Source organism: Pan troglodytes, chromosome 4 (assembly GCF_028858775.2).
Source record: "Pan troglodytes isolate AG18354 chromosome 4, NHGRI_mPanTro3-v2.0_pri, whole genome shotgun sequence".
In the NCBI taxonomy this organism is placed as follows: Eukaryota; Metazoa; Chordata; class Mammalia; order Primates; family Hominidae; genus Pan; species Pan troglodytes.
The window spans coordinates 77525140-77548862 of record NC_072402.2 but is presented as its reverse complement, the minus strand read 5'-3'; the positions used below and the strand labels follow the sequence as shown (position 1 = coordinate 77548862).

The 23723-nt window shown below is 40.7% G+C and overlaps 1 protein-coding gene across 1 annotated transcript in view; it reads right to left on the bottom strand.

Annotated features, from left to right (window-relative positions):
- Positions 1-576: 576 nt before the first annotated feature.
- LOC129143978 (parathymosin-like) overlaps positions 577-23723 on the bottom strand; it is a 376200-nt gene continuing 353053 nt past the window's right edge. The window contains exon 3 of the mRNA XM_063811322.1: positions 577-842. Within this exon, the coding sequence (XP_063667392.1) occupies positions 828-842 (15 nt within the window). The 3' untranslated portion in view covers positions 577-827. The remainder of the gene's footprint in view (positions 843-23723) is intronic.

Sequence of the window (23723 nt, the reverse complement as noted above, 5' to 3'; positions counted from 1 at the left end):
GCCTGAGGTGTGGGAATTAGGGAGAATCCCAGAGTCTTTTCTAGAGTAAGACTGTTTTGATGTCTTTGCCAGTGTTTATTTTTCTAACTGAACTTAAAAATACGGAAGGTTATTTTTAGTGACAGAAGCAAAAGCTCAATAGTTCTTCTGGGATTTAGATGTGGGAACTCTGTTCCTCCTACTTCTCTCTCCCTAAGCTCCCTCTCTTTTCTCCCAAGGACATTTTATCTGCACTCAAGATAATGTGATATGGAGGAAAAAAGCACTGGACTGGGACCCAGAAGGACTGAGTCTTGTCTGGACTGACACCAACGAGCCATGGGTTTGCTAGAGCAGAGGTGGCAGAGTGGAGTGGTAGTGAGTAGCAGGAGCGCTGCAGACAGACTAGCCACTGAGTGTCTGCTTCCACTACTTACTGGTTATGTGTCTTAGACAAATTATTGACCTTTGTGTTTTATATTGTCCTTAAGTATAACATGGAAATCATAAATGTACCTACTTCGTAGGACTGCTTCAAGTGTAAGATGAGGTAATTGACATTAAAAGCACTTAGAACTGTATGAATCATGCTCTTACCTTTCTGGTTCATACTGTTGCTGACAAGCCAATCATCTAAGTGATGTCCAAGTGCTGGAATCTCATCACATGCAGAACATTCTGTAGACCTGAGGATCATCTGATGCAGAAAAAAGAAGGCAAAGTAGGCTGGTGTTCCTCAGTCGTATAAAGGATTGTTGCACAAAAGAGATGTTTCTTCTGAGTTGCTTGGAAAGTTCGTTGGAGTTTAATTCAAAATACTGGAAATAATCCGTTAGTGTTTCTCTACATTAGTAATGAATTATCTGAAACATAAATCAAGGAAACAATCTTGTTTACTATAGCCTAGCAAAAAATACTTGAGAATAAATGTAACCAAAGAGGTGAAAGATCTCTACACTGAAAACTGTACAACATTGAAGAAGACAAAACAATGAAGAAATTCTATAAACAATGGAACTTAGGAATGAAAATCACCATTTTGCAAAACAGTGAGTCTTCATAACTGAAATAATTCAAGCCAAAACAGGCTCTTTGTTTGGATTAGCGTAGAAGGTATTCTCTTCTCTAAAATGTGACTCTAGAAAAGCAGAGAGATTCCTCTTCTCCCTGTGACAGCCTAAAAGTTATTTCTCAGTCTCCTTACCACTCTTACTGCTGTCCTGATCCCAGCAAGGGGAATAGTTCACTTCTTTTCCAAACAGACTTGATGGTGTAAGTTGTCGTCAGAGCTGGTAGAGCTATCTTTCAGATGAGGAAAGTGATGCCAAAAGTCTTGTATTATGTTAGAAACAGCAAGTTAAAAGGGTAAGATCAATAAATGGTTGGAAACCTAAAAGCTAGGATATCCTTGGAGCAATAAGAGTTAGTTAATAATGGAAAACCAGGAAATTAACACAGAAAGCTTAGTTTAATAAAACCACAGGTAAGCGTTGGTAGGCTATGGAAATATTCACACACAGTGCATGCATACTGCTATCTCTGTCAGTTTCTCTGCCTGCCATTACCACATTTCTTGACTTTCAGTGACAAGATGTACTTGTGAATCAGGTTTCCAGCTGTGGCAATCCTCAATCACTAATGTGTAGTCATAATATCAAATATCTCTCATCTTCTATCCCACTAATCTGTCTTTTCCTGCTTATACCACTGGTTTTCATAGTCACTTTGGGCTGCTATTACAGAATACTATAGAATGTGTGGCTTAACCAACAAACATTGATTTTTCATAATTCTGGAGACTGGGACTGTGAGATCAGGGTGCCAGCATGGTTATGTTGTAGGTGAGGGCTCTCTGTGTGGTCGGACAGCTTCCTTCTTGGATCCTCATGTGGAAGAGATATCTGTGGTATCCTTCATCTCCTTATAAAGACACTGATGCCATGATGGGGGCTCTGCCCTCATGACTTCATGTAAACCTAATTACTACACAAAGAACCAACCTCCAAATACCATCACCTTTGGGATTAAGACTTCAACATAAGAATTTTGGGAGGATGCAAACATTCAGTCCATAGCACTGGTCTAGTTACTCTTGCCTCTGAGCCTTGCACTGGCTCTTCTTGTTGCCTGGAACATTCCTCTCCCTCATATCCACACGTCTCTTTTCCTACCTCCTTCAGGTCCTTTTTCAAATATCACTTGTTTCCTCTCAGTGATGACTTCCCTGACCTCCCCATTTAAAATGACCTCCCATGGCCCTCACTGTCCTCTTTCTCTATTACTGTATGCCATAGCACTCATCACCTTCTTTCACAGTTTTAGTTTCCCCAGAAGTAGATCTTGTGCCAGGATTTCAAGGGTAAGTGGTTTATTCAGGAGATGCCTTATAGTTATTCCACCCAAATGGAGAAGGAGCTGGGATATTTACATGCCAACTTCCATTAGTCATAGATTGTGGGCTCTTTGGGAGTGGAGTATTGATTTCATGGCACTTCTCCTCAAGGTGGGCAAATAAGCCTTCTGTAACTTTGGAAAAAGACCTAAGACCTGATGTAGATGCTGATCCCTGGAATATCAGGGAGTGTACCAGAATGCTGAGGTCCAGGGATGTGGGTGGAGCACTGACAATATCTGCTGTATCATCTGATATACTATATAGCTTACTATTTATATCTACATATGTGTGTGTATATATATGACATATTTATATCATATATACATACTTCCAGAATGTAAGCTTTATGAGACAGATATTTTTGCCCATTTAGCTCACTCCTGAACTTAGAATGGTGACCTGGTACATGTTGGTGTTTAATAAATGTTTGCTGAATGAATGAATGAATGAATGATGTAAATGAGAGATTTTTAAGCTGTGAGTTGTGATCCATCTAACAGGTCATAAAATTAATTTAATGGCTCCTGACCAGCATTAGAGAGATAGAGAAACATAAAAAAATCAGAGTATACCGCAGGTGGTAAGGGTAATACTATTGTAAAAAATATTTCACTGCAGTTACTTAATATGCATTTTTCTTTTTTTTGAGTCAGAGTCTCATTCTATTGCCCGGGCCGGATTGCAGTGGCGCGATTTCGGCTCACTGAAAGCTCCACCCTCCGGGTTCATGCCGTTCTCCTGCCTCAGCCTCCCGAGTAGCTGGGACTACAGGCGCCCGCCACCATGCCCAGCTAATTTTTTGTATTTTTAGTAGAGACGGGGTTTCACCATGTTAGCCAGGATGGTCTCAATCTCCTGACCTCGTGATCTGCCCGCCTTGGCCTCCCAAAGTGCTGGGATTACAGGTGTGAGCCACCGTGCCTGGCCAATATGCATATTATAATTATTAAATTAAATAAAATATACATGTTATATCTATTTTGAGTCCTAAAGTAAAATGTGTTTTTCACCCTAGGTTGTGATACTTGACCATCATTGATCAATTTGCTCCTTTTAGAGACAAGGAGATCAAGGTCCGGAGAAGTGAAGGCTGTTCCCAGGTCACAAAACGGCCCACGCAAAACAGGCCTCATGACATCATAGCTCTTCTGGCTGTCTAGCAAATGACAGACATTGGAAATTTATTTTATGGAATAGAGGCCTCCAGTTAGGTCTCCTGAGCCAAAGGAAAGCAGATCCTTTGTATACATCCAAAAAGCCAAGTTGCAAACCCGTGAGTATCTGCTGTTCTATGGGTGGCTGAGAGATTGGCCTGGCTACCAATATGGCTTCAGTCATAGCATCTGCTTGCCAGTGTGCCCGTGTTCTGTGCATCAGAGTTGAGCTGGCTTTGCTATCTGCATCTGAGCACAAAACACAGTCTTCCCAGGGCTTGCCTAGCTTGCACTGCCCTCAATACAGTCATTAAAAAAAAATTGACATAATGGGGTCATGTCCCATTAAAGAGATTTTCTAAAGCATTATCTTTATTATTGTTTAATTCCACTTTTAAAATTCAGTTTGAGAGCAAGAACCTGCTCAGAGCCAGCCACACTTCTTGCTTGTCATTTGCTCCCTTCTCTTACACTTCCTACACAGAAAAACAAAACAGGTGGAAGGCATTTTCCAGCCTCAGGGCCATGCTTCTGAGAGAACAATGCCTCCTATATTGCCATCTACAGGGTGTTGTGCAGGTTTGCTCTGTAAACCTGCAGTCCTTTCTGAAGCCAAAGGAGGAGTTGCTGGTAATAATAAAGTCCATGAAGTCACAGCAGTGTTCTGCTCATTCATGTCACAAGGAAATGTTTGGGGGTTTTGTGGAACACATTTCCAGCCAGGACCAGAGGCACAGGGGAGCTCCATTTAATGCCATCTCAAGGTGGGGTGGGGCTAGGGTTAGGGTCTTCTTTAGGCAAAAAAGGAATCAGAGACACCTTGGAAACCCAGTTCATAGGGACCAAAAGGGCCAGAATGGGCCGTTTGTGAAGTGAATATATACTCCTCAAATGCTCTTTTCTCTCCGGTATTACAAATCCATTAATCTTCAATGTTCATGAGTAGAGAAAGAAGGAAATGGGGGAAGGGGAGGGGAAGGGAGGCAAAAGGAGGGGAGAGGAAGAAAGAAGGGGAGGGGAGGAGGAAGAGCAGAGGAACAAATGTGTTTATCTTTCTTATTTAGCTGCTGCCTGCTGCCCTTGCTCCTTTTGGTTGGCCTCTTTTTAGGTCAGGAATGCAGACTCGGGTCACCACATACAGGGGCCCTCAGTCCCATCTTCTTTTATTCCAGCCATCCATCCCCAGAATTTCCCTTGTTCCTTAGCATGTGGTTGGGGTGGGGTAGTGGGCAGTGGGTAACAGGAGGCAGAGGGAGTAGAAGTGCTTTCGGAGGCAATAAAACCTTGTCACTCACACCCTCTGAAGAAACCATCAGCATTGCTGGTGACCTAACTAGAAACTGAAAACGATAAGACAAAAGCTAGGAAATTAACCTTTTATCCACTGTTCTTTCTTTTTAAAAAAATTTAATGGGAAGGTAGACTTTCTCTGGCTAATATACAGTGCGCTGGAAAAATTGCTTCCTTATGGAGGAAGAAAAGCCACCAGCAGGGCTGAGAGTAGCAGAGCAGCTGCCTGGAGACTTGGCAGGCTGGGCGCCTTGTCAGTTCCTGCCAAAGAAACCATGGCCTGCATCGCCTCCTGGCCCTTCTCAGGCCCTCTTCCAGACCTGTGGACTTCCTTTATTGGCTGAAATCATGAAACTAACTTTTGCTCCATACGGTAGAAACAGGGAGGTTTAAGCTAATTTCTACCTTGACATTTCCAATGAGAGAAACAGATTAATGAGTTAAACGGAAGGATGATTTTCCCCTTGGCCTCTTTACCATATCTTTTGCCTCCTGCTGACTAATAATGCAAGGGCAGATCAGGTGATTCACAGAAATCCTGTGTGCCAGGGCTTCTTGCATGGGGAGGATGTGGTGCCAAGAGAAACACACCATGCTCCATTCAGACTGAAAGGCACACAACGTCTCTCATTGTTTATATGGTATGGAGGACCTTAGCGCTGTCCACGGAGATCCATCAGACCCACCTTCAAGTGTATTTGGGATATACTGATTTATTTTCCTGTAGTTGTAGAATATGTCTTATATCGTGCAACATTTAAACTGGTTTAAGCTATTTAATGCTTCTAGGCCAAGGCAAATTTATTTCTTTGCTTGAGTCAGTTGACTTATGCCCTTCCTGAATTCAAAAGGCCATGAGTCCTGATCTTCAGGGGATATTGCACATCTAATGTGAAGTCGGGCTGGTCTCAAAATTATCCTGGTGTTTCTCCTTTTCATGAACACATTTCTTAAAAGGAGAGAACAACCATCTTCAACTACACAAATCTTCCAGGAATTCATATTTTTCATAATGTTAACTTTTAACCCTTCTATTGCAATTTAAGCCAATCACATATTTCAAGTTATAATGTTTTCATTTATATATAAAGCAAAGGCTATATAAATGGCAGCTATAGCACTGAAGTTGAATGAAGCTCATGGACTTTTCCTTTTTCTTTTGGTCCAAAATTGTTTGGGTCAAAATTTTAAAATTAAGAGATTTTACCATAAAATCTGTATCTGCAGCTCTTCTTGAAAATCCATGTTTGTCGCTGTCTGTCTGTTCATGCTGCTATAACAAAATGCCTTGGATTGGGTAAATTATAAATAATAGAAACTTATTGCCTGGGTGTGGTGGCTCATGCCTGTAATCCCAGCACTTTGGGAGGCCGAGGCAGGTGGATCAGCTGAGGCTAGGAGTTCGAGACCAGCCTGGCCAATGTGGCAAAACCCCGTATCTACTAAAAATACAAAAATTAGCCAGGCGTGGTGGTGGGTGCATGTAATCCCAGCTACTCAGGAGGCTGAGGCAGGAGAATCACTTGAACTGGGAAGGTGGAGATTGCGGTGAGCCGAGATCACACCACGGCACTCCAGTGTGGGCAACAGAGTGAGATTCCATCTCAAAAACAAACAAGCAAACAAAAAGAAACTGATTGCTCACAATTCTGGAGGCTGGGAAGTCCAAAACCAAGTATCAGCAAATTCAGTGTCTGGTAGGGGCTGGTGACTTATTGCTGTGATCTCACATGGCAGAAGGAGCAAGGGTGCTCCTTTAAGCCTCTTTTATAAGGATGCTAATCCCAATTATGAGGGTGGATCTGTATGACTTAATCACATTTCAAAGGCCCCACCACTTGATATTGTCACATTGAGTGTTAGGTTCTAACCTATGAATCTGGTGGGGGGATACCCACATTCAGACCATAGCAGTCGCCATGGAACTCACATTCTCGCCTGTCAGCCATCTATTTATGCTATCCTGTGGCTTCTCTATGAAGTGGTGCCTGCCATCTCCATTCTCTTAGAGAGAGAGTTCACCCCAGGCTCCTCTCATTATTTCTCTACCCTGAAGCCACATGTCAGTTGCTTTGTTATTTTACTTGTATTGTTGTTTTTCTTAGACTAGAAAAATATTTTTCTGTGTCCAGATGACTACTAAAAGTGGGAAAAACAAAAGTTAAACTGGAAAAAGCTCCACATTTCTAAGAGGACACATGGAGAGATTCTAATTGCCAGAGAGAAAGTAACTTTTATCCTTGAGCTTGCTTCACTCAGAAAGATTGCCTCTGGCTGTTGTGTACATTTGTGATTGAAACCCCCAGTATATCCTGTTTCTAACACTCTCTCTCCACATTCTGTGGTGGCAGCCCATCCTCTGTCTTACCTTCTGTTCTCTAACTGATTTCTTTTATAATACCACACATAAACAAATGTTAGATGATTCAAGAAAATGAGAATCCAACTGATCGAAGGTAAGAATTAGAATTTCATGGTCATAAGCAAAGGGTAAAAATAAAATGTAGAGATAATAGGAGATATGTGTTTTTTTCCTTGTTGCTAACTGGTTACAGAGGCAGAGGTTGAAAAATCACTATTGAGTCTCATAAAGGACAAACTTTTACTTTTTATTTCCCATAGATATAGTTTTTTATCTTCAGGATTCACATGTATAAAAACTCAAGTATAAAACTTACTTTCTCTTTGGCAATTAGAATCTCTCTGTGCATTCTCTTGGAAACAAGTAAGCTTCTACAAAGCTATCCAAGATGGTGGCTCTGAATTCCCTAAGCTTTCTACAAAAGCTTCTCATCAGAGACTTTAGGAAAGTTCCTTGAGGTATAAGGCAGTTTCCAAAACAAAGCCACAAAATGTCAAATTTAGACATGTAATAATAAATGTCTGTTATGAAAAAGCCAATAAAAGATGAGAGACGGGAACCCAGATATAATGATATTGAAGGAAGGTGGATTTTTTTCACTAAATTTTTCCTCGATATTTACTAGAACTCCAGGAGAATTTTATAAATTGTTATAAATTTTCTAAATGCCCAAGGTGCTGCAGACTACCCCTGTGAAGTGAATCTCTGGGGCAGATAATCTCTTTTTACCACTTGCCCCAGCAAATAGCACCTTAGTGAGCAAAGCTCATGAAAATTAGGCAAACCTTCTCTGCATCATTCTCATTCAGAATGAGCCATGAGGAAAAATGCAGTTTTTAAGAGAATGTAAGCTTTAAGAAAATGAACTGTGGAGGTTGGCGGTTAGAGGTTGGAGGAGGTTGGGTGAGAGCCTAGAACCTCAGAGATGTAATTAATCTGTTCAGGATTTAAAATGAATGTTACTTTGCAAGAATTATATTCAAGTAAGCATGTGAGAGAAATGAGGGCCAGGGAAAGACTCCAAGGTAAATGGCTTAGAGGGGATTGCTCTCTAGATTTTAGAGAGAGAGAGAAATCTTCACACACACACACACACACACACACACACACAGACACTGACACACATACAATTATTTAACATTTGCCAAATTTGCTTTATCTATGTGTATATGTTTTATGCTTATAAATGTGTATATATGATCACTGTTTTATCTCTGTGTGTGCGTGTGTGTGTGTTACACACACATATATACATGTTCTGAAGCATTTGATAGAAAGTTGCAGATAGCAGAAATATATTCCCTTAAACATGAAAGAACACAGATATTCTTCTGTATAATCACAGTAGCATAATGACATTCAAGAATTCTTTTTTTTTAAGACACAGTCTCACTCTGTTCCCCAGGATGGAGTGCAGTGGCATGATCTCAGCTCACTGCAACCTCCACCTCCCAGGTTCAAGCGATTCTCCTACCTCAGCCTCTCGAGTAGTTGGGATTACTGGTGTGTGCCACCACACCTGGTGTGATGACTAATATAGAGTGTCAACTTGATTGGATTAAGGGATACAAAGTATTAACCGTGGGTGTGTCTGTGTGGGTGTTGCCAAAAGAGATTAACGTTTGAGTCAGTGGGCTGGGGAAGGCAGATCCACCCTTAATCTGGTGGGCCCAATATAATCAGCTTCCAGTGAATACAAAGCAGGTAGAAAAACATGAAAAGGAGAGATGAGCCTAGCCTCCCAGACTACATGTTTCTTCTGTGCCGGATGCTTCCTGCCCTGAAACACTGGACTCCAAGTTCTTCCTTTTTGGGACTCAGACTGACTCTCCTTGCTCCTCAGCTTGCAGACAGTCTATTATGGGACCTTGTGATTGTATAAGTTAATACTTAATAACAAACTCTATCTATCTATCTATCTATCTATCTATCTATCTGTCATCTATCTATCATCTATCCTATTAGTTCTGTCCCTCTAAGAGAACCCTGAATAATACACCCAGCTAATTTTTGTATTTTTAGTAGAGACAGGGTTTTGCCATGTTGGTTAGGCTTGTCTTGAACTCCTGGCCTCAAGTGATCTGCCCACCTTGGCCCCCCATAGTGTTGGGATTACAGGCGTGAGCCACTGTGCCTGGCCCAAGAAATTTAATATTGAGATAATGTATTAGTCCATTCTCACACTGCTAATAAGAACATACCTGAGACTGGGTAATTTATAAAGAAAAAAAGGTTTAATGGACTCACAGTTCCACATGGCTGTGGAGGCCTCACAATGATAGCAGAGGGTGAAGGAGGAGCACAGGCATGTCTTACATGGTGACAGGCAAGAGAGTGTGTGCAGGGGAACTGCCCTTTATAAAACCATCAGATCTTGTGAGACTCATTCACTATTATGAGAACAGCGTGGGAAAAACCCACCCCCATAATTCAGTTACCTCCTACTTGGTCCCTCCCACAACAATGTGGGGATTATGGGAGCTAAAATTCAAGATGAGATTTGGGTGGGAACACAGCAAAACCATATCATTCTGCCCCTGGCCCCTCTGAAATCTCATGTCCTCACAATTCAAAACACAATCATGGCCTTCCAACAGTCCCCCAAAGTCTTAACTCATTCCAGCATTAACTCAACAGTCCAAGTCCAAAGTCTCATCTGAAACAAGGCAAGTCCCTTTTGCCTATAAGCCTGTAAAATCAAAAGCCAGTTAGTTATTTCCTAGTTACAATGAGGGTACAGGCATTGGGTAAATACATCTGTTCCAAATGGGAGAAAATGGCCAAAACAAAGGGGCCACAGACCCCATGCAAGTCCAAAATCCAATAGAGCAGTCATTAAATCTTAAAGTTCCAAAATGATCTCCTTTGACTCCATGTCTCACATCCAGGTCATGCTGATGCAAGAGGTGGGCTTCCATGTCCTTGGTCAGTTCTGCCCCGGTGGCTTTGCAGGGTCCAGACCCTCTCCCAGCTGTTTTCACAGGCTGGTGTTGAGTGTCTGTAGTTTTTCCAGGTGCAGAGTGCAAGCAGTTAGTGGATCTACCATTCTGGGAGCTGGATGATGGTGGCCCTCTTCTCACAGCTCCACTAGGCAGAGGACTGTGTGTGGGGGGTTCCAACCCCACATTTCCCTTCTGCTCTGCCAGGAGAGGTTCTTCATAAGCGACCCATCCCTGCAGGAAACTTTTGCCTGGATATCTAGATGTTTCCCTACATCCTCAGAAACCTAAGTGAAGGTTCCCAAACCTCAATTCTTGACTTCTGTGCACCTGAAAGCTCAACACCACATGGAAACTTGCAAAGCTCTGGCTTGCACCTTTTGAATCCATGGCCTGAGCTGTACCTTGGCCCCTTTTAGCCACTACTGGAGCAGCTGGAACACAGGGCATCAAGTCCCAAGGCTGCACACAGTAGGGGGGCCCTGGACTCAGCCTATGAAACCATTTTTTCCTCCTAGGCCTCAGGGCCGGTGATGGAAGGGCTTCCAAGAAGGTCTCTGACATGCCCTGAAGACATTTTCCCCATTGTTTTGGTGATTAACATTCGGCTCCTGGTTACTTATGCAAATTTCTGCAGCAGGCTCAAATTTCTCCACAGAAAATGGGTTTTTCTTTTCTATTGCATCATCAGGCTGCACGTTTTCCAACTTTTATGTTCTGCTTCCTCTTGAATGCTTTGCCACATAGAAATTTCTTCTGTCAGATAACCTAAATCATCTCTTTCAAGTTCAAAGTCCCACAGATCTCTAGGGCAGGGGAAAAATGCTGCCAGTCTCTTTGCATAGGAAGAGTGACCTTTACTCCAGTTCCTAACAAGTTTCTCATCTCCATCTGAGACCACCTCAGTCTGGATGTTATTGTCTATAACACTTTCAGCATTTTGGTCAAAGCCATTTAACAAGACTCTGTAAAGTTTCAAACTTTCTCACATCCTCTTGTCTTCTGACCCCTTTAAGTCTCCAGGAAGTTCCAAACTTCCCCACATTTTCTTGTCCTCTTCTGAGCCCTCTAAACTGTTCCAACCTCTGCCTGTTACCCAGTTCTAAAGTTCCTTCCACATTTTCGGGTATCTATACAGCCACGCCCTACTCCTGGTACCAATTTACTGTATTAGTTAGTTCTCACGCTGCTAGTAAAGACATACCAGAGACTAGGTAGTTTATAAAGAAAAAACGGTTTAATGGACTCACAGTTCCACATAGCTGTGGAGGCCTCACAATTGTGGCAGAAGGTGGAGGAGCAAAGTCATGTCTTACATGGCAGCAAGCAAGAGAGTGTGTGCAGGGGAACTGCCCTTTATATAACCATCAGATCTCATGAGACTTATTCACTATCACAAGAAGAGCACAGGAAAAACCTGGCCCCATGATTCAATTATCTCCCACCTTGTCCCTTTCACAACACATGGGGATTATGGCAGCTACAATTCAAGATGAGATTTGGGTAGGGACACAGCCAAACCATATTAAATAATATTTAACACATAGTTCATACCCAGACTTGCCCCCAAATGTCCTTTATTTATTATTAGTTTTGGAGTAAAGTGAAAGCAAGTTTATTAAGAAAGAAAAGAAATAAAAGAATGACAACTCCATAGGCAGAGCAACTCCCCAAATGTCCTTTATAGCTATGCATATACATGATTTCCCCAGAACACGATTCACTTATGAATCACGTTTTGCATTTCAATGACATTTTTCTTTAATCTTTATTCTAGAACAATCACCCTGCCTTTCATAACATTGATATTTTTGATGAGCCCATACCAGTAGTCTTGTATCTTCCTTTGTTTTTTAAATCATGTGTGCATGTGTATTTTGTACTATTGGGCAGATCTTATTGTTTAAAAGTACACACTGTGAAAAGTGGTGGCTTCAGTTACCACCCCAGGTCCATTTATTAGCTTTAGGCTCTTAGACGTTATTTAAACTCTCTGTGCCTCAGTTGCATCTAAACCATGGTTATAAGTTACCTGAATGTTCAGAAGGATACCAAGCACATCCAAATGGTTAGCTATTGCTGTTTGTTTTATGGTATCATTAGAGAATATACTCTGATTGATCTTGGAGCAGGTGGGATAGTTTTATATGATTACTGATACTCCAGTTGCAGTGAAAACAATTTCTTCTTAGCTTAGAATAATAGTCACAGTAGTATATCCTGACTTCTTATCAAAGATAAAATCATGTTGTCTCTAATTACTGTATATACTGGTTCAGATTTAAGTTATGCCAATATTATATGGCAAATTATAACACTAACTAAGAGTATACATACAGGTTAATTGTGTGGGCTTGGGAGTAAAAATACCTGGATTTGCTACCCTGCTTGGGCACTCATGAGCTATTTGAACAAATCACTTATCTCTCTCAGCTGTTATTTCCTCACCCATTAAATGAGGTTAATAACTATCTCAGAGATATGTTTGGAAAACACGTTCCTTTCCTGGCACCTAGGAAACCCTTTAAAATCTTCTCTAGAACAACAACAACAACAACAACAACAACAACAACAACAACAACAACAATAAAATCACTTATTAACTTGCCTTCAGGAGATATTACAAACATTTAATAAAATTACTAAAATTATTAAACATCAGTGATTTTCTTAATGATAAACACCTAGGACAATTTTGCTTAAAATTAGCCAGGCCATTCTCTTTGTTCCACATTTTTAAAGCATCTGGATCCTCTTTAGATGATACATACACCTATACTTTAGACAGTAAAAGTATTTGAAAAATTACAGTAACTTGTGGAAGTTGTTTTGTCTTATTTTATCACCTTTACTTAAAAGTTGGCAAGCATTTTGAGGAAAGGCAAAGTAGTGTTGTGGGAAGGACATGGGCTATGTGGAGAGAGAACCTGGCCCTGTCCCCTTCTAGGTACATGGCATTGGAGAAATAACCCAAGATTTTTACACTCTAATTTTTTCTTTTGTGAGAAAGTATATAATACAGTGCCTAAAACACAGTGACTTCTCAATCAATGGTTCCTTCCTTCCCTCCTTCCTTTCTTCCTTCCCTGCTTTTTTCTTTCCTTTCATCTTCCACATCTTCTTCCTCTTTTTCCCCTTCTTCTCATTCTCCCTTCATAAGTACATGAGCTTATGGTGAGCATGTAAGTTGAGAGTGTCCAAAGAAATATTTTTACAGACCTTTGAAGTAAGATCTCATCCACTCCCGTTCCTCACTTGGGAAATACTACATACATGTCCTACACATACCTCTGAGCTTGGCAAGGACTTTATGTGCACCAGTGCAAAGGAAGTACTGTGTCTGCCTGATTTAGCAATGTCAGGGTCTCCAGAAAACTCTCTCTCCCTCACAAATTAGATGGAGCTTGGCATTTTCTTTTTTTTGAGAGAGAATTTTTTATTTTTATTTTTATTTTTTATTACACTTTAAGTTCTAGGGTACATGTGCACAACGTGCAGGTTTGTTACATATGTATACCCCACAACAGGCCCCAGTGTGTGATGTTCCCCTTCCTGTGTCCAAATGTTCTCATTGTTCAATTCCCACCTATGAGTGAGAACATGCGGTGTTTGGTTTTTTGTTCTTGCAATAGTTTGCTGAGAATGATGGTTTCCAGCTTCATCCATGTCCCTACAAAGGACATGAACTCATCCTTTTTTATGGCTGCATAGTATTCCATGGTGTATATATGCCACATTTTCTTAATCCAGTCTATCATTGATGGACATTTGGGTTGGTTCCAGGTCTTTGCTATTTTGAATAGTGCCGGAATAAACATACCTGTGCATGTGCCTTTATAGCAGCATGATTTATAATTCTTTGGGTATATACCCAGTAATGGGATGGCTGGGTCAAATGGTGTTTCTAGTTCTAGATCCCTGAGGAATCGCCACACTGTCTTCCACAATGGTTGAACTAGTTTACAGTCCCACCAACAGTGTAAAAGTGTTCCTATTTCTCCACATCCTCTCCAGCACCTGTTGTTTCCTGACTTTTTAATGATCGCCATTCTAACTGGTGAGAGATGGTATCTCATTATGGTTTTGATTTGCATTTCTCTGATGGCCAGTGATGATGAGCATTTTTTCTTGTGTCTGTTGGCTGCATAAATGTCTTCTTTTGAGAAATTTCTGTTCACATCCTTCACCCACTTTTTGATGGAGTTGTTTGTTTCTTTCTTGTAAATTTGTTTGAGTTCCTTGTAGATTCTGGATATTAGACCTTTGTCAGATGAGTAGATTGTAAAAATTTTCTCCCATTCTGTAGGTTGCCTCTTCACTCTGATGGTAGTTTCTTTTGCTGTGCAGAAGCTCCTTAGTTTAATTAGATCCCATTTGTCAATTTTGGCTTTTGTTGCCATTGTTTTTGGTGTTTTAGACATGAAGTCCTTGCCCATGCCTATGTCCTGAATGGTATTGCCTAGATTTTCTTCTAGGGTTTTTATGGTTTTAGGTCTAACGTTTAAGTCTTTAATCCATCTTGAATTCATTTTTGTGTAAGGTGTAAGGAAGGGATCCAGTTTCAGCTTTCTCCATATGGCTAGCCAGTTTTCCCAGCACCATTTATTAAATAGGGCATCCTTTCCCCATTTCTTGTTTTTGTCAGGTTTGTCAAAGATCAGATGGTTGTAGATGTGTGGTATTATTTCCGAAGCCTCTGTTCTGTTCCATTGGTCTATATCTCTGTTTTGGTACCAGTACCATGCTGTTTGGGTTCCTGTAGCCTTGTATAGTTTGAAGTCAGGCAGCGTGATGCATCCAGCTTTGTTCTTTTGGCTTAGGATTGTCTTGGCAATGCGGGCTCTTTTTTGGTTCCATATGAACTTTAAAGTAGATTTTTCCACTTCTGTGAAGAAAGTCATTGTTAGCTTGATGGGGATGGCATTGAATCTATAAATTACCTTGGGCAGTAGGGCCATTTTCACAATATTGATTATTCCTATCATGAGCATGGAATGTTCTTCCATTTGTTTGTATCCTCTTTTATTTCCTTGAGCAGTGATCTGTGGTTCTCCTTGAAGAGGTCCTTCTTATCCCTTGTAAATTGGATTCCTAGGTATTTTATTCTCTTTGAAGCAATTGTGAATGGGAGTTCACTCATGATGTGGCTCTGTGTTTGTCTGTTATTAGTGTATAGGAATGCCTGTGATTTTTGCACATTGATTTTGTATCCTGAGACTTTGCTGAAGTTGCTTATCAGCTTAAAGAGATTTTGGGCTGAGACGATGGGGTTTTCTAAATATACAGTCGTGTCATCTGCAAACAGGGACAATTTGACTTCCTCTTTTCCTAACTGAATACCCTTTATTTCTTTCTCCTGCCTGATTGCCATGGCCAGAACTTCCAATACTATGTTGAATAGGAGTGGTGAGAGAGGGCATCCCTGTCTTGTGCCAGTTTTCAAAGGGAATCCTTCCAGTTTTTGCCCATTCAGTATGATATTGGCTGTGGGTTTGTCATAGATAGCTCTTATTATTTTGAGGTACGTCCCATCAATACCTAATTTATTGAGAGTTTTTAGCATGAAGCACTGTTGAATTTTGTCAAAGGCCTTTTCTGCATCTATTGAGATAATCATGTGGTTTTTGTCTTTGGTTATGTTTATGTGCTGGATTATGTTTATTGATTTGTGTATGTTGAACCAGCCTTGCATCCCAGGGATGAAGCCCACTTGATCATGGTGGATAAGCTTTTTGATGTGCTGCTGGATTCAGTTGGCCAGTATTTTATTGAGGATTTTTGCATCAATGTTCATCAGGGAAATTGGTCTAAAATTCTCTTTTTTTGTTGTGCCAGGCTTTGGTATCAGGATGATGCTGGCCTCATAAAATGAGTTAGGGAGGATTCCCTCTTTTTCTATTCATTGGAATAGTTTCAGAAGGAATGGTACCAGCTCCTCCTTGTACCTCTGGTAGAATTCGGCTGTGAATCTGTCTGGTCCTGGACTTTTTTTGGTTGGTAAGCTATTAATTATTGCCTCAATTTCAGAGCCTGTTATTGGTCTATTCAGGGATTCAAGTTCTTCCTGGCTTAGTCTTGGGAGGGTGTATGTGTCCAGGAATTTATCCATTTCTTCCAGATTTTCTAGTTTATTTGCATAGAGGTGTTTATAGTACTCTCTGATGGTAGTTTGTATTTCTGTGGGATCGGTGGTGATATCCCCTTTATCATTTTTTATTGTGTCTATTTGATTCTTCTCTCTTTTCTTCTTTATTAGTCTTGCTAGTGGTCTATCAATTTTATTGATCTTTTCAAAAAACCAGCTCCTGGATTCACTGATTTTTTGAAGAGTTGTTTATGTCTCTATCTCCTTCAGTTCTTCTCTGATCTTAGTTATTTCTTGCCTTCTGCTAGCTTTTGAATGTGTTTTCTCTTCTCTAGTTCTTTTAATTGTAACATCAGGGTGTCGATTTTAGATCTTTCCTGCTTTCTGTTGTGGGCATTTAGTGCTATTAATTTCCCTCTACACACTGCTTTGAATGTGTCCCAGAGATTCTGGTATGTTGTGTTTTTGTTCTCGTTGGTTTCAAAGAACATCTTTATTTCTGCCTTCATTTTGTCATGTACCCAGTAGTCATTCAGGAGCAGGTTGTTCAGTTTCCATGTAGTTGAGTGGTTTTGAGTGAGTTTCTTAATCCTGAGTTGTAGTTTGATTGCACTGTCCTCTGAGAGAGAGTTTGTTATAATTTCTGTTCTTTCATATTTGCTGAGGAGAGCTTTACTTCCAACTATGTGGTCAATTTTGGAATAGGTGTGGTGTGGTGCTGAAACAAATGTATATTCTGTTGATTTCGGGTGGAGAGTTCTGTAAATGTCTATTAGGTCTGCTTGGTGCAGAGCTGAGTTCAATTCCTGGATATCCTTGTTAACTTTCTGTCTCATTGATCTGTCTAATGTTGACAGTGGGGTGTTAAAATCTCCCATTACTATCATGTGGGAGTTAAAGTCTCTTTATAGGTCTCTAAGGACTTGCTTTATGAATCTGGATGCTCCTGTATTGGGTGCATATATATTTAAGATAGTTAGCTCTTCTTGTTGAATTGATCCCTTTACCATTATGTAATGGACTTCTTTGTCTCTTTTGACCTTTGTTGGTTTAAAGTCTGTTTTCTCAGAGAGTAGGATTGCAGCCCCTGCCTTTTTTTGTTTTCCATTTGCTTGGTAGATCTTCCTCCATCCCTTTATTTTGAGCCTATGTGTTTCTCTGCATGTGAGATGGGTCTCCTGAATACAGCACACTGATGGGTCTTGACTGTTCATCCAATTTGCCAGTCTGTGTCTTTTAATTGGAGCATTTAGCCCATTGACATTTAAGGTTAATATTTTTATGTGTGAATTTGATCCTGTCATTATGATGTTAGGTGGTTATTTTGCTCGTCAGTTGATGCAGTTTCTTCCTCACATTGGTGGTCTTTATAATTTGTCATGTTTTTGCAGTGGCTGGTACCGGTTTTTCCTTTCCATGTTTAGTGCTTCCTTCAGGAGCTCTTTTAGGGCATGCCTGGTGGTGACAAAATCTCTCAGCATTTGCTTGTCTGTAAAGTATTTTATTTCTCCTTCACTTATGAAGGTTAGTTTGGCTGGATATGAAATTCTGGTTGAAAATTCTTTTCTTTAAGAAAGTTGAATATTGGCCCCCACTGTCTTCTGGCTTGTAGAGTTTCTGCCGAGACATATGCTGTTAGTCTGATGGGTTTCCCTTTGTGGGTAACCCGACCTCTCTCTCTGACTGCCCTTAACATTTTTTCCTTCATTTCAACTTTGGTGAATCTGACAATTATGTGTCTTGGAGTTGCTGTTCTTGAGGAGTATCTTTGTGGTGTTCTCTGTATTTCCTGAATTTGAATGTTGGCCTGCCTTGCTAGGTTGGGGAAGTTCTCCTGGATAATATCCTGCAGAGTGTTTTCCAACTTGGTTCCATTCTCCCTGTCACTTTCAGGTACACCAATCAGACATAGATTTGGTCTTTTCACATAGTCCCATATTTCTTGGAGGCTTTGTTCATTTCTTTTTACTCTTTTTTCTCTGAACTTCTCTTCTCACTTCATTTCATTCATTTGATCTTCAATCACTGTTACTGTTTCTTCCAGTTGATCAAATCGGCTACTGAAGCTTGTGCATTCATCATGTACTTCTCGTTCCATGGTTTTCAGCTCAATCAGGTCATTTGAGGACTTCTCTACACTGGTTATGCTAGTTAGCCATTCGTCTAATCTTTTTTCAAGGTTTTTAACTTCTTTGCATTGGGTTCGAACTTCCTCCTTTAGCTCGGAGAAGTTTGATCGCCTGAAGCCTTCTTCTCTCAACTCGTCAAAGTTATTCTCCATCCTACTTTGTTCCTTTGCTGGTGAGGAGCTGCATTCCTTTGGAGGGGGACAGGTGCTCTTATTTTTTGAATTTTCAGCTTTTCTGCTCTGTTTTTTCCCCATCTTTGTGGTTTTACCTACCTTTAGTCTTTGATGATGGTGATGTACAGATGGGGTTTTGGTGTGGATGTCCTTTCTGTTTGTTAGTTTTCCTTCTAACAGTCAGGACCCTCAGCTGCAGGTGTGTTGGAGTTTGCTGGACGTCCATTCCAGACCCCGTTTGCCTGGGTGTCAGTAGCGGAGGCTGCAGAACAGCGAATATTGCTGAACAGCAAATGTTTCTGCCTGATCGTTTCTCTGGAAGCTTCTTCTCAGAGGGGTACCTGGCAGTGTGAGGTGTCAGTCTGCCCCAAGTGGGGGGTGCCTCCCAGTTAGGCTACTCGGAGGTGAGGGCACCACTTGAGGAGGCAGTCTGTCCGTTCTCAGATCTCAAACTCCATTGTTGGAGAAACACTACTCCCTTCAAAGCTGTCAGACAGGGACATTTAAGTCTGCAGCGGTTTCTGCTGCCTTTTGTTTGGCTATGCCCTGCCCCCAGAAGTGGAGTCTACAGAGGCAGGCAGGCCTCCTTGAGCTGTAGTGGGCTCCACCCAGTTCGAGCTTCCTGACCGCTTTGTTTACCTACTCAAGCCTCAGCAATGGCAGACGCCCCTCCCCCAGCCTTGCTGCTGCCTTGCATTTCGATCTCAGACTGCTCTGCTAGCATTGAAGTGGGCGTTGGACCCTCTGAGCCATGCAGGGGATATAATCTCCTGGTGTGCCGTTTGCTGAGACCATTGGAAAAGTGCAGTATTAGGGTGGGAGTGACCTGATTTTCCAGGTGCCGTCAGTCACCCCTTCCCTTGGCTATGAAAGGGAATTCCCTGACCCCTTGTGCTTCTGGGGTGGGGTGATGCCTCGCCCTGCTTTGGCTCACACTCAGTGGGCTGCACCCACTGTCCTGCCCCTCCTGTCCAATGAGCCCCAGTGAGATGAATCCAGTACCTCAGCTGGAAATGCAGAAATCACCTGTCTTCTGCATCGCTCACACTGGGAGCTGTAGACTGGAGCTGTTCCTATTCGGCCATCTTGGAACTGCTGGCATTCTTTTATCAGAAAATATAACCTTTCATTTCAAAGTGAGACAAAGGTTTGGAGTGCCAACCCCTTTGGTAACGGGAAAACAATGACTTCAAGATTGCCCTTTTCAACATAAAGCAGGCCTACAAAGCCTGAATGGTTGAGAGACTGTGTATAGAAAAAAGAGCTTAGGTTGCCACTCTCCTCCTCAACCATCACCTCCACCATCAACAAAGACCAAAGCCACTTTTCCACTGTCATGACTTTTTTAAGGGTATCTCATCAGATATGCTTGAGAAGGCAAGTGTATATTTTGCAATTTTTGGTATGTGGACATACCAAACTTTTAAAAGTTTTCATACTTTTAAAAGTCTCAGGACCTTCTGTACTTAAAATTATTGAGAGCTCCAAATAACTTTTATTTATGTGTATAGTATCTATCATATTAGAAAATATGATAAAATATTTTAAAAATGTTTATTAAAAAATTCACCTAAAATAACAAAACCTATACACGTTAACATAAATAATGCATTGTTATTAAAAAAATTATATTTTCCAATACAAAACCATTGTGTGGAAAGTGGCATTGTTTTGCATTTTTGCAAGTTTCTCTTAAATGTGGCTTAATAGAAAATAGCTGAATTTTCATATATGTTTCTACATCCAACCTGTTGTGACATGTTGCTTTGATTGATGTATATAAAGAAAAGCTAGCCCTAGACAAATTTATAATTGGAGGGTATACTTTAATATTTTTAATGTAAGTTTAAGCAATTCTCATGCTTTAGCCTCCCAAGTAGCTGGGATTGCAGGCGTGCACCACCAGGCCCAGCTAATATTTTCTATTTTTAGTAGAGACAGGGTTTCACTGTGTTGGCCAGGCTGGTCTGGAAATCCTGACCTCAAGTGATCCGCCTGCTTTGGCCTCCCAAAGTGCTGGGATTACAGGCATGAGCCACCATTCTGGGCCACATTTTGAATGTTTGTATCCATGTATGCGTGGTTGTGTAACTCATGCATTGATCATTTTGAAAATATTGGTTCACCGAGTTATCAAGCTCTCCCAAGTAGTGACACATTTCATTATACAGAAAAAAAAAAAAACCATATTTGTTAATATCATTACATCTTCATGTACTGGGGAGCTGTCACTCTCACAGTGATGGATTTTCAGTTTCACATTTTCTCTGGAGAGCTCAAATTTTATTGCTGGCAACAAATGCTGTCAGTTGTTTTTCTTGACCTGGCAGGCTGACTTTGTTTATTTCTGAGATAATATCTATCACATTCTTGAGTCTGAATGGCCATAGTTTATCATTTTTTTTCAAGTAAAAATGGTGTTCTCTGAAAGAAAAAAAAAAAAGCAGCTGGTTTACTTTGCCAGACAATCACATGAGTGCTTTTCCTTTCACAACTGGTATGAGAAAAGGTGTTATATGAACTCATTTCATCACACAGTATCAGATTTGTACTCAAGGTTTGAAAGTTCATAAAATTAATACATTTTATTGCTTCATTAAGGACATTCTTAAGTGAACTTGCTTTGCCCCCACTCCTTTTACCTGTGAATCTGTGTCTGTATAGAATACAATGACTATTGACACAGTGTGGGCCCTGCCTTGATTTATACCAATGTGACAGCAGTTTCACCCAAGATAGCTTTTGCACATCAGTGCAAATGTCCACATAGTGGAAAAAAGCAAATACAATTATTACTATTATAAAAATCCATTTGATCTTGTAGACCCAGCTCTGAAAGGGTCTCAGAGGCCCCCCAGAGGTCCGTGGACCACACATTGAAAACATTGTTAAAGGATATGGGTCAATTCAGTTTTAATCCTGCTGGTATGCTTTCTGCAAGGCTTCAGTGAGCATACTAAATCATCGGAAATCTAGTATTGAGGAGCTAAAAATCTAGTGGAGAAAATAGACACATACACAACTAAATAAAACCCCCTCTACACACAGGGGGCTATGGATGCTGAGGAGAGGGCAAAACTTTTGGCTTGGGGATAGGAGAAGGCTCATCAGAAATTATCATTCTGGGCCTTGCAAACCACCTGTGATTACCCAGTTCCAAGAAGAAACATTAGCCTATACACATACAGCTCTCTGAACCTTTAGGGAATGGCAGGGGGGCTGGACTGGCTGGGGTGTAGGGTGCTTCAGAGTAGGTGACCGCATAGCACTGGAAAGGTGGGTAGGCAGCACGTTTTACAGGATCTTGAGAGGATTGACAATACACCACCTTGCTTGTTTTATGTTATATTGAGCAGACATGTTAATTTAACCCAGAGCAATCATTCACAAAGTGTGGTCCCTGAGCCAATAGCATCAGTGTCACCTGGGAACTTGTTAGAAATACAAATTCTCAGGCCCTACCCCTGGCCTATCAAATCAGAAATTCTACGATGGGTTCAGCAATCATGTCTTTATATGTCCTTCTTTTAAGAGTCTGATGCTCACTAAAGTTTGAGAGTGTGTTTCTTTAAAGAGTGGTCCTACCTGCATCTGCATCACCTTTGGGGAAATGTGCATGTGGGGGGTTGCTGTTTGCCACATCTGCATATTCTTGGGCTGCACCTCAGAACAACAGAATCAGAACAGAATGGGGCCTTGGACCTGCATGTTTGCAAGCTAGCTGTGCAATTCTGACCAAAGTACAAGTATCACTGCCCTAACAGAGCCCAGGCTAAAGGAAAAACTTCTGATTTTTTTTAAACCGAATATTATAGTTTGGAGGAAGGAATGTAAACCCAAATTTTATCGCAAGTAACTATCTACTTGTTTGCATTTTTACAGGATTATAAGTGAACCAAAAATTCTCTGTAGATTTACCATGCTTTTCAAAAACATTTTAGTATATTAATGATCATTACAATTAGTGTATTGGATGGTGGGATGAAGAAGGTGACTGCCTGAATAAATAGTTGCAAATTATAGTGAGATCTTGTGGCAGAAAAGATTACCAGATAAAGATACACATTATAATTATCTAAGGAAAGTTTTATCTCCTGGTAGTTTCTAAAAGCATCTAGATGTCTAGCTTTGTTTTCCTTCAAGCTAAGTATATGTTAAGAGACACCCACAACTTAACTCCTTTAAGTAGTTGCTCTAATCAGATGTGTTATTTTCTCAATTTTTACAGTAAATTTGAGGTAAATATAATTTAACTGGATGCTAAATGGACACTAACTTGCCAAGTGCTTCAAAATTATAGGGTATCCCACATAGATCTTTGGGAGGTAACGATGCATATGTTGAGAGGATTTAGTTTATGTATTGGAGCCTAGAAATCCAACACGAACATAGGGGACTTGACCTAAGTAAGTACTGTTGGAGACACCCTGTGCAACTGTACAAGAATGGATCAGGAAGGGGGGAATAGGTAGAAACAGGAGAAGGTCAGAATTTAAGGTTGGGGGGAGATATTTGAATCTTGCAGATTATTTTGAAAAGCTTTCTTTTTTTTCAAAGGAAAATAAAAGCCTTTTAAAATATGCTTTTTATACATAAACCTTATAAATAACATAGCAATAGAAGGGCTAGTTATTCTGCAGTGATTGGCTAGTCTGAAAGTGGCTGGATTTTTGTTCTGTGTTTTATAAAGTACTTTGAGATGAATATTACCCTAAAATCAGAAAAAAAGAAGCAGGACTATATATTCAATTCCCAAGTCTTTCTCTCTACTCTATTTGTCACAGACCATTTAAATAAAATGGTTTTTGTGATTATATACATTTAAAAGAAGTTCAGTGTTTTGAGGGGGGGGGGGGATGTTTCACATGAGCAAAGCAGAATCTTTAAAAAGTTCCAGCAAACTGAATTTAATTTAGGCTTTTAATTTAGGCCTCCTATAATGTAGACAACAAGTGTTGTGGAGGTGAGAGTGGGAAAGGGTATCTTCAGATACTCCACCTCGAGATCTTTCCATCAGAAGTGTATGCTTCTCAGAGATACTCTCTGGGGCTCTTTTTGTTGGGACACTGGTTTCTGAAGTGCTTTTCAGAAAATGAAACTACCCCACCCAGTGTTTTAACTAATTCACAGATGTTGCAAGCACCTGCAGAATGCTGGAGTTAGCCCTGGGCAGGGCAGACCCTACCTAAATTTACTGAAACTCGCCGAAGGGCAGAG